We start from the raw sequence: 11,216 nt of genomic DNA, 5'->3' as shown, positions 1-11,216 counted from the left end.
CGCTCTCCCCCAGTGCATGCTCTTGTGCCCATGTCACTATTCTGACCTCAGAGGGCACAGTTCCAAATTACACAGCTCCCGCTCCTCTAAGCGAGGCAAACCATCACACTTGGTGAGCAATGCAGTTATCAGTGAGTCACCAGTCTTCACTGGATTTTAAATCTAACCAAGTCCACAGAAGTACAACTGGAATTCTGCTAATGCACACGTACACACCAGCTTACATTTGAGAGATCAGCATCATCCCACTGAGTGCAGACTGCAATACTGTAAATCCTAAGGAAAGCGCAATCAATTTCCTTCAGTTCTCAGAGCAGCTATTCCAGATTCTTAAAGCATTTAATTCTGGCTACTTTTCTTGATGCTATGTGGAAACTGTTCAGCTGGCAAATGTGTCACCACCTATTGCAGTTATGGATTTGCTCCTACTTCCTGAGGGTAATAAAGGATCAAGAGGTTTTCAGTTCTTCCCTGACTCAAACTCAAAAGACTTCACCTAGTTCTGCCTAGGAATATACCAGCCCAGGAAAGACTCTCAGTTAGTTTGCTGAGTTTGGATCAGTGCTACTGTTTTTGCAGCTGGCTGTGCTAACAAAGCAGGGAAGAGGAAGATAACATGCTCAGAGTAGCTTGACCCTTACTTTACCATGACCCTGGAGACAGAGAGAGGAAGGAAAGACGTCTCACACACTCATTGTCTCCTGGTAACTGCTTTACCTTGGCGGGCAGGGACTGAGATCACAGACTTCCATCCTGCTCTCTGGCTTTGGCACTGGATGACAGTTTTCTTCCTGGGTTTCTTCTTTGGTGTCAAAAGCCACACACACATACTGTAGCTGAGTCTTACCTAGAAAGGAAAGCAATCTTACTACATGGCATGCATGCAAGGGTTAAAAACGAGCCAAGCACTGTCAATTGAACCTGCATGTACAAAACAAGCAGACTCTGCCCAAGCCCCAGGCACACCTATTGCACTCATTCCCCCCAAATCTGCAACACAGCAGCAGCAGCCAGTCCTCTAAACTATTCCCTATGTGAGCCAGGCTCCCTTGCCTCTTCCAGACTCAAAAAAAATGTGACCACAGCTACACATGCACTTAAAAACATGGAGGGGAAAAGGTCAGGTCCTTGAGGTTCTTCTAGGCACTGAGCTCACACCTAGAGCCAAGTAACATTTCCCTGCAGCACTGAAAGATCTCACCTCTTCCACAGGACACAGAACACTCTCCAGCTACAGGGGTCCAGACATACACAGTCTGATTTTCCAGCTGGATATGCCCAAGTGACTCCGAAGTCTGAAGTAAGTGTGAATCTTCCTCCTCAGAACAGAACAAAAAGACCCAGAGTGACATTGGCACCTGCTTTTCACACCAGCCCCCATCTGATGAAGCTGGGGGACACCTTCAGATCAAGCCTACAACATACTTGCTGAAGAAAGAGGCACATTTAAGCACTTTCTCCATTTTTGCAGCACATATAATTATTTGGAATAGCTAAGGACATCCAACAGCCAAGGCTCCTCCTAATTCACACTACCTGAAGAGATATGCTGGGACTGGAGATGCCTAAAGCAGTCTCTTCTGCATTTGTAAATGTAAACCTAGCAGTGGCTCCTCAGTATGGATTTGGATCAATGACGCTGAGCTAAGAAGCCCTCTTCCCTGCTAGCACTCCTCCCTACCACATCAGAGCATCTCTATCTGGTAGTGAAGTATTGACCAGTAGACCAGGGGCTGTTTCTGTTTCTGGTTTTGTTGGATTCTGAAGGAACGTAGTCAACAGCTGCCCTGAACAAATCACCACTACAAACTGATTAATCCAGCAGCATAAATTAAGAGGGACAGTTTTCTAAAGTGACAGGATGTACCTTTAACTGGCCAGACATCCTTAGTGTAAACCACCCTCCCAGACTCCAGTAATAAGGTGCTTCTTCCTAACTGTGAACACAAGCGGAAAGCTCCCAGTGACACTCACGAAACAAGCCAAACCAATAAACTCACCTTGTCCCAGCCTAAAGGGCAGACATTAACCACACATGGCACAACGGAGAGGGGTTTTTCTTCTGCAGGGCACAAGCTGTCATCCACAACAGTCTCCAATCCATCATGAAACTGAACACAGGTCAGATTCTGCTGGGCAACTCCGGTTCCACAGACAGCAGAGCATTGATCTATCTGAGCCATCTTCCACCTAAATGGGAAGTAATTGTATCACCCCATTTCTCATTCGGATCATGGAGGTTTATTACTTATGCTACTGCTTACAGAAATAGGTCATATAAAGTATTCAACTTCTCTATTTCAAGAGCGTAATCTGGATGTGATGGAAAGGACAACTACTGGAAATTCAAGCCCTTGCTCGACTAAAAGCAACTCAGCTAAAGAGCTATAGTTCACAGTGCAGTCACTTTTGATTAAACACTGAAATGTCTATGAGATCAATGTCTGAGCAGGTTTGACCCCTCTTACCAGTCTAATTAACATAAGGGTCTCCCCCAGAATAAGATCCAATCTTTGTTGGCACAGTCTTGGAAAGGATGTGAGCAGACATCTTCTCCTGGCCACATCTCCAGAGTACTTTCATTTAGCAGATTACTGTGAAAAATTGCAAGGACTATCTCCCATTCATTCAGCTGACATCTCAATTACCTCATGGGACCAGGAATGACAGAATGTGTTTTGGGATCTGCCATGCCATTATAATTAGGAAGAAACTACCACACACCTCTTTTTTTTTCGGCCTGCACAACACAACTGAGACTGCAGAGACTGGGTTAGCTGGCAGAGAGAGGACAAGCAAAGCAAGAATTCGGCTGAGCTTCCCGGAACACCCACCTGTACAGGCATGGCTGCATGGCACAAGGCTCATGCTCTGAAAGGGGCTGTGGGAGCTCCAGACACCACTGATCCTCTGTTATTTCATTCTTTGTCTGGTCAAAGCACACATGATCCACTGGCCGCATCCCTGGGATACGAAAGGAAAAGAAAAGAAATTGAAGTCATAAACAAAGTGAACAGTTCACCTCTATTATGCTAGGAAGATGCTGTAATTTCACTTTACCCAAATTATCTGTGTAGGAAAAATGACATATTTGGGAATACAGACTTTGTATAAACACACAAACCCCTTATTTCTGCTATAACTTTTCCTCAAGAATGTTAAAGTTATTTTCCAAGATGAACACCCCAGAAGATGAGAAGTTTGATAGATAATCCACTGACAAAATGGAAAGATTGCTCTAAACTGGCCATTTGCAAGAACAAGGATATCAGTCATAATTTGGTCCAAATTACTTCTAACGATCTTGATGTCTGACTGACGAGGAAGAAGTTGCTGAAAATAAGCTCTAGCAGGCAGCCATTTTTAAACGAAGTTCTGCAGAACTAATCATGTAACATCATCATACAGCCTTTATACCCAGACAGCAGCGTGCCAGTGTCCTCAAAGCGATCATCAATATCCAAAACTAGACTAGGGGTACTGGGAGAGAAGCTGCAGACTTGCAGTGCCTGTGGCACACAAGAAATGAAATATTCATAATCCACAGCTATAAACAAGATTTTTAACAATACTGAACCTAGCAGGTAAAGCGGGTGAAAATCCAAACTCAAAAATGTTACAAGCAAAGCTGTAAAGAGTCTCCCTTTGCAGTGAATGAGCTTCCCACTTTTTTTTTCCTGAATCTCAAAGAGTATGACCCTGAAAAGCAAATGTCAAGAATCAATCAGCAATGTTATCTTTTCACTACTCTACTTGTTTTCAAAAAGTCTAGTGGTAAGGAAGGCCTGAGCATCACTTTCAGCTCTCAAGATGCAATTTCACCTCAGATTCTCAAGTTTCTGTTATTTTAAGTCCCAACTTTCTCAATTTTTTTTTGCGACTGCATTAGCTGGGAGGCCCTCGAGTGTTTAGAGTTCTTTACTTCAGGGTTTCAGCAACCAGTTCACCTGGGGAATCTGCTGGAGAAAAGCTCTCCAGACATAACTATTCCTATAGATTGACTTCCATAAGCATTCATTAATGTATTTTCTAAATCCTTGTCATAAAAGTCTTGAAAGGCTTGCCAGTGTCCTCTGTATTATCTGGTAAACAAGATGTCAGACGGTCTACTATAGTGATCCCAATCTGCACTACGATTTCTTCAGGGAGACAGAAAGGATTAGCCGAGGCACTGGAATAGAATTCTAAGAAGGAAGTTTTATCATTAGCTCTGAGGCTTTAGTTAGACAGCAGATACCATTTTGGGCTCAGACTTTTGATGTTTAGCCAACTTCAAATTACAGTCTTCAATAACTTTGAAAAATCTGAGAAAATAATTTAGTCCTAAAACCAAAAGTTTGGTTAAAGCCTATTTTAAAATCCTCTTCACAATCAAACATTTTCACTCTCATTTTGATGATTCAGCTAATTTAATTCAAAAGCTGTACTACTCCTTTCTTTTGTTCAGTTTAACACTGGCAACTGCAGCACATTTTCAGCAATTTGCTTTCAAATTCAGTTCAGTTTAATAAGTTCTAACCAAGTATCTATTGCTAATGGCACCTTTCTTTCAGTCAGCCCACGAGAGCTCATGGGGTAAAGATCTGGGTGATTACCAGCCAGCCAAACTAGAAATCTGCCCAGATTTCCATAGAAAGTAAAGATTGAGTACCTCACCTTCCCCACAGGTCACTGAACACGGCCCCTGCTGAGGAATCCACGTATGCGTCAGATTCTCTCTGGGGACAAAATAGCTGAAGGTGATGTCTGGGTTGGTGGCATTGCCATATTCTTTTGCATACCTTCGATAGACCTGGTGAAGGAGAAAGTCGTGGTCGATGCACAAGTCAACTCGGATCCATTTCTCAGGATGGAGATAAGAGAAGTTAGTCCCCCTTTTCCATACAGTCCTGACCCTCAATGCTATGACTCTCAGTTCTTGCCAGATGCAGAGTACTCACCCTGTGAATTCTGTGCTTAGGCTGAGTACTCTGACTGTATCTGGCAAGAATTGAGAGTGAAAAAAAGATGAAGCCAAGCGAAAGGTTTAACTCAGCATGCTTTTCCCCCAGACCTGCAGAAAGCCTGGGGCAACACTATCACTCTCAGTGAACACCATCTCCAGTGGCCTTGGACACAAAGCCTGGATTCTGCACTGCAGCAGCGCTACACAAACTCAGCCAGGCGATTTCTGACTGGCCCCTTTCCAACCCTGCTATTTTAATTTACCTGTATTTCAATTTCTTCTTGCGTTGGCCCATCCACATGGACTTCCTCCAGGCTTGGCAGGTTGTCCTTGGTGAGAAACACTTTGTATCTGATCTGGCTGTCCTCCAGAACTGATGGATAGGTGACATTCAGTGAGATTTTTCCTTTTCCAGCAACCACATACTCTCCTTTAACCTTCACAGCTAGAGAGGAGCAAAAGGAAGGTTAAGAGATATGATGTGGTCACCATGATCCCCTGCTGCTGGCAGCTACAGACTGCCCATTTGCTAGAAACCAGTTTGATCTAAGTCAGGCACCCCAAAGAGCATGGTTTCTACTGCTTCCCACTGGAGAACATCCCACAAACAAACTGCATCAAGAACTTTCCTCCCAGATTCCATTTTCTTGTTCTCACAAGCTTTTTTTAGCCCTGCCTGTAGTCCCCCCTCTCCTTTTCATTCAACTCACCTAAATGTGTGAAGAGTGGTCTCCGATTGGTAACACGGACTGAGGTGGTGTTATAAGGCAGGGAGAGAAATGTAACATACTCTGGAAGGATGGAAAGAAAGAAGATCTGGTCACCTTCCATTACTATACTTCTCTTGAAAAGAGTGGAGATTACAGATAACCCCCCCTACTAGCATGCTATCCATTGGAGGACAAGCCTTTCAGGCAACAACAAAGCTTAACTGCAGGCAAGGTTTATATAACTAATACAAAAAAAATAAGGATACAACAGTGATGGCCAACAGGCTAAATTCACACCAACCTTAGTTCTGTCAGCTTGACTTGAACACAGTGACTGCGAATACAGCAAACAGAACTGAGCTGAATTGTGTGTCCTGTTCTCAACTTTCTTTTGTTGTTTTTATGTTCTCTGCTAATATTTATATGTGATACTACAAGAACAGGATCAGTTCCCAAATGGATGTTTAACATCTCAGGAAGTATTTGACACAGCTCCCAGCTCCCAGTGATTTGCTGGACTTTCCAAATGGCTGCATTTCTGGTCCATGTCCAGAGAAGAACTTTTACCAAAAAAGTCACTCTGCCTACACAACAGTACCTCCTGCTACAGACCTTAGCTGCCTTCTCTCTTGACTACCCAAACTCAAACACTGCATCCTCCATAAAATAAAATTCAGCAGAAGCAGAAACAAGAAGTCACATGGAGAAGATTATGAACACTGAATATGCATGAAAAAATGCAGCATCCAAACAGTACCATAATGTTGAGCCTGAGGGTGAGGACTACACACCTTTAGCTTTTCCTTCTGTGTAAGATCCACTCACTTTGGTGCAAGTGGTATTATCACCCCCACAGACCTTGCAAGAGTCCATTATCTTCTTGGAGTCCATCTGGCCATCACACCCGAATGCCTGAGCAAAGGGAAGAGTCTGTCAAGACTTGCCCATTCTGAGAAGAAAACAAGTGAATAAAAATATTGCCTGAATTCCTGAAATTGCCTTTTTCATTTGTAATTTGAATTTAAGGAGACAACATAAATAAAGATGCATTTGTATCCAGATCTACCACTGTACAGCAGCATGCAAAGCCTGGGATAGGAAAGTCTTAGCTGAGAGCGCAAGTCTCATTAACTGTGTGACATTTTCTTTCCTGCAAGAAGCAGCCCAGAATGATTCCTCCTGTGACCTACGACATGAGCTTGCAACTCTTCTCTTCAAACTCTTTCTGGACACAGTAAACATGAATGGGGCAGGTCCTAAAGGAATCTTTAGCTTTCCAAACCCCAAACCCAAACTTAGCTCACATCCTTCAGCCTGGCCTTCAATTCCACGGAGCTCAGAAAAGAGATTCTATCCTCATTCCCATGAACAAGACTGATTTACACAAAGCTACAGGAGGATCTCAGCAGGCTTAGCAGCAGAACATGTGCAACTGCTGAATTTATGCTAGAGGCACTGATCCCAGGCTTTGGATGCTGCCATAACATACATACTTATCACTGTGCCAAGAGAACAGCAGAAATCAGAATAGATTATGCCTACACCCTCTGCTGTTCATTATGTAGAAGTGCACCACAAAACACAAGGATAATGAGAAAAACATAAAATGCTAAAAGCGTATTCTGGGAACGTAAAGAAACAACAGAAAACATACAACCAGGTCAGTGTTGGGCAGCTACTAAAACACAGACAGCGTGGGGGAGTTCGACTCAGGTTCATAATGAACGAATGCCTTTCTCACATCCAATCCAGAAAAAAAAGAAGTTGTTATATTTCAGTTTTAATTGGTGATACTGCAACAATCAGTTTGTTGAGTTACAAGTCCCAAGTTTTACTCTTTATTTTGCCACTGACCAGGTAAAAGATCTTTTTCTAGGGTTACTTATACCATGCAAACGGAACAGCTAATGAGGTCTCCTCGACCAACGCATAAACCAACTGCTTCTTGGATCAGAGATTAAAAGCCTTATACACTCATTGCATAATTAGCAAAACGTCTTATCTAGAGGGCATTGGCATTGGATGCACAGACAGAAGAGTAGATTTGTTGGACTCCATTCAATAAGCTAAGAACAAAACTCTCTTCTTCTGAGAAGAGCTCACTCTGATGTTTGGGACACACTGTTTTTTCCCCCTACTCCTAGTAAACTGCCTCCTTTGGTGCAGATCACATGTCAGAGGTTCACCTGGACTCCTCAGTTACTTACTCTGCAGCTTCCCATTACACACAGATTGAAAGCCCCGGGGTGTTCAGAGTCATCCTGCTCACATCTGGTTCCATCTATGAAACTGTCTTCACGGCTTACCATGAATTTGTTTTCAATGGCCCTGCACATGTGATTGCATAGCATGTTCCCTGGAGGAGGCAGACAGGAGAAGAAAGGACTTAATCTTTCAAAAAGGCACAGGGCTGGCTGTTAAGCAATGAGAAGAATTCAAAAGGATCTGACAGAAAGATTATTCAGGTGAAAACTAAACCAGTGAAAGGGTGTTTTGACTTCAAAGTACAGACAGCTCCATGAGTGCTCCCTTTCCCAAAGAAACCACAGCTTCTCAGTCTTTCCTTACCTTTGGCAAAGCCAACAGCAGAAGTCCAGGTATAAAAGGATGGCATTTCTGCAGTGAGATACAGTGGCTTTAAATTTGTTGCTGCACACTGTTCAGCCATGAAGTCCTGCTGGGTCATCAAACAGGCCTACATTGCAGAGAGAATTGTGGGGGTAATGAAAGGAAATTACTGAGCAGAGAATCCCAAGCAGCATTTTACCCATCAGCTAAAGGCAGAAAGCAGTGGCTCGTAAGTAAAACACCAAAACAACTACAAATAAAGAAAACCACTTTAACAGGAGGCTGTGGGATATGCAGAGAATTGTGTTGGAAGCTGGTATCTTTGCTATTCATACAAAATAAATGGATAAGGAAAATAGGAACAATATATGCATGTTCCTCTGAAGAAAACTATCATTAAGTGAGTCACCATTTTCTCAGTGTCTGTCCTGCTATGAAGGCATAAAGAAAACGCTTCACTACACATAAACAATGCTATTAAATAACACAGACACAGAGGAACAAATACTGTTCCTGTTGTCAGACAGATGGAGGCTGTATGCCAGTTCTTTAGTTCTCCTTCCCAGAGCAGTCAGCTGTGAGAAGTACAGTCCCAAACCATAAAGCTTTCAAAGGGTTAAACAGCATTAAGGAAAGAGCTCAGAAGATGTGGTGAGCTCCACTACCTGAGTATTGCACATCTCCACTTGCATGCTGGCACCACGGCACTCGTGTCCCCCAAAAGCAGGCCTGGAAATGACACAGAAAGAACTCCTCAACAGAGGCAGGTTTGTCCCAAGCAAAGAGCAAGACCCAGACCCCATGGCCGTGAATCAGTCAAGAGGCATCACAAACTCCTCAGCTCCTTACCTGGGGTTGTTACAGAACCGCTGCCTTATCACAACTCCACCTCCACAGCTGCGGGAGCAGGAGGAGAAGGGGCTCCAGCCAGACCACTGCCCATGGACTACAGCCATGGGGTTCAGTTCTTCCAGAGAGCTGCACTGTCCCTTGGAGCACCACTAAGACCAAGAATACACAAAACTGGCTGCAGCTCCACAGTGAACCCCACCAGGCTTGGATTTACAAGGGTGGCACAAGTTCCCCATCTTCTGGCAGGCCAGACTGTTACAGAGAATCCTAAGGTGAATGAGGCACCTTCTCACAAGAGGCTTGAAGAGTCTCACTCCTAATTACAGTCTTACATGAGGTTGGGGTTAAAACAAAGAGCTGACAGATCATTTCAGGTAGAAAAGCAAGCCTCGGAGGAGAGCTCAGATATCAGGCTATAGACCTGCAAAGTAACTCCAGCGATAAAGACAAGGTGGAAACACCAAGATCAGCTGACACCAGTTTCTAACTGTAGTGGCTGGCCAAGGGGCAGTGTGCCCTGTACCTTCCACCTTCCAGCAGCCGACAATGTCTTGCTATCTAATGACCCCCATAGCACCCACAGCCACTTCTGATCACCAGGTCAGCAGCCTCCTTACCTTATTGACTCCACACTCAGTACCATCCAAGAGGGGAACAAGAAGCCGAGTACAGCTGGATTTGTCTCCTGGTTGTACATGGCATGAGAGAACTTCACATATGTCCTGGTGTGAGAAGAAAACCAGGGAGTTCACGGCATCACTTAGGCTCCTCAACACAGCAGGCCCAAAAGCTGCTCCATTTAAACACATCCCAGATGTTTGGATTCCCCACAGCTACCCAACAATGCAAGCAAGTCCCTTCATTTCTCCTGCTATGGGGCAAAAGTTGTGGGCATGTCAAAAGACCGGCACTGCCATCTGTAATGCTAGATGATCAACTGAAGCAATAGTTTCACCCACCTTAGTGCTTCCTCGTTAACAAAACATGTCGAGATGGCAGCTATTATCCATGCTGCATTTCTCAGCCACGAGGACTTGTGCAATGGTGGGGAAGTTGCAGGTGAAAAAGAGCTCCCCAAGAGAGACCCAAGACTCACCTGAGTACCCAGCCCTAGCATCACCAGGCCCCTGTTTGGGCAGAAGGTTCTGGGTACTGTGCAAACTTTAGAGACTTACGTGGACAAAGGAGGTGATGGAGAGAAGGGAAGCATTTTAAAAGCCTTTGCAGGTTTGTTCTTTGCCAAGAAATCTGTGGCAGGAAAGCACCTTCCATCCCTTTACAATAAAAAATGTCCCCAGCTTCCTTTTCCTGAACCTTGACTCCAGGACACTTCCCTGCTGCCCTAGCAAGACAGACAAACTTTCTACCTACAACATTGCTGTCAGCAAAGGTGCATGCTGTGGCAACACTCCCAAAGGCTATTTTACATTGCTCATCTGCTCCATAGTACAAGCCAGGCTTCCATCCAGGGATGCTGCCGTCCATGTCCGGCAGGTCATTTAAGCAGTTTGTTTGGCCTGTGCTGATAGAGACATAAGAAACATCACTTTCCCAGCTGTGGGCAGTAAGGACAATGACATGTTTGCAAACTTCTGCTGAGATTCATTCTGGGAGTTGGCTGTTGCTTTCCCAGACAACACATGCTTACTGTGGGCTGTGCTGGATTTAGCTGCAGCAGCTGCCTGGAGATGCTCACAGTTCCCTCCCAATGAAGTTATAACAGAAACTCATGCCTGTTCCTCACCCAGCCAGCTAACAACTCACAATGCTCATTTAAACCTAGATGCTCTGACATTTTAAATAAAATTTCCAGGCTGAGCTAGTGTCTGAGGAGTCCCAGCACAGCCCAGGCATGTCAGTCACTAACCAAAGTCACTTCCAGCTACTTGAAGCAAAACCTGGGTTTAACCTCAGCAACAGACACAAGTGCTAAGAAATAAATAAACTCCAAGTTTTGCACAGTTCCTCATGTTCCAAAAATGTTACTTTATTTTATTCCTTGTTTCTCCCTATTCTCTCCTAAGCTCCCAGCATAGGGAACTGTTCCCACACGGACACAGAGAACTCGACCATTCCCTTACCTGACAAAAGCCAGGAACTCTTCTCGGCTGCACTGTGACCAGGTGAGGTCAATGCTGTTG

General features: G+C 44.3%; 1 protein-coding gene across 1 annotated transcript in view; it reads right to left on the bottom strand.

Moving 5' to 3' along the window:
* ADAMTS13 (ADAM metallopeptidase with thrombospondin type 1 motif, 13) overlaps positions 1-11,216 on the bottom strand; it is a 20,384-nt gene that overhangs the window by 4,463 nt on the left and 4,705 nt on the right. The window contains 15 exon segments of the mRNA XM_010190101.1: positions 718-847; positions 1,202-1,319; positions 2,001-2,190; positions 2,835-2,964; positions 4,657-4,792; positions 5,209-5,390; positions 5,656-5,736; positions 6,447-6,567; positions 7,863-8,011; positions 8,224-8,350; positions 8,889-8,952; positions 9,073-9,224; positions 9,693-9,797; positions 10,447-10,597; positions 11,157-11,216. The exon segment at positions 11,157-11,216 is cut by the window's right edge and continues 32 nt beyond it. Of these exon segments, the coding sequence (XP_010188403.1) occupies positions 718-847; positions 1,202-1,319; positions 2,001-2,190; positions 2,835-2,964; positions 4,657-4,792; positions 5,209-5,390; positions 5,656-5,736; positions 6,447-6,567; positions 7,863-8,011; positions 8,224-8,350; positions 8,889-8,952; positions 9,073-9,224; positions 9,693-9,797; positions 10,447-10,597; positions 11,157-11,216 (1,896 nt within the window).

The sequence above is a fragment of the Mesitornis unicolor genome, unplaced genomic scaffold (assembly GCF_000695765.1).
Source record: "Mesitornis unicolor isolate BGI_N332 unplaced genomic scaffold, ASM69576v1 scaffold16790, whole genome shotgun sequence".
Classification (NCBI taxonomy): domain Eukaryota; kingdom Metazoa; phylum Chordata; class Aves; order Mesitornithiformes; family Mesitornithidae; genus Mesitornis; species Mesitornis unicolor.
Note: the sequence above shows the minus strand (reverse complement) of the source record. Positions and strands in the feature narration are given on the sequence as shown.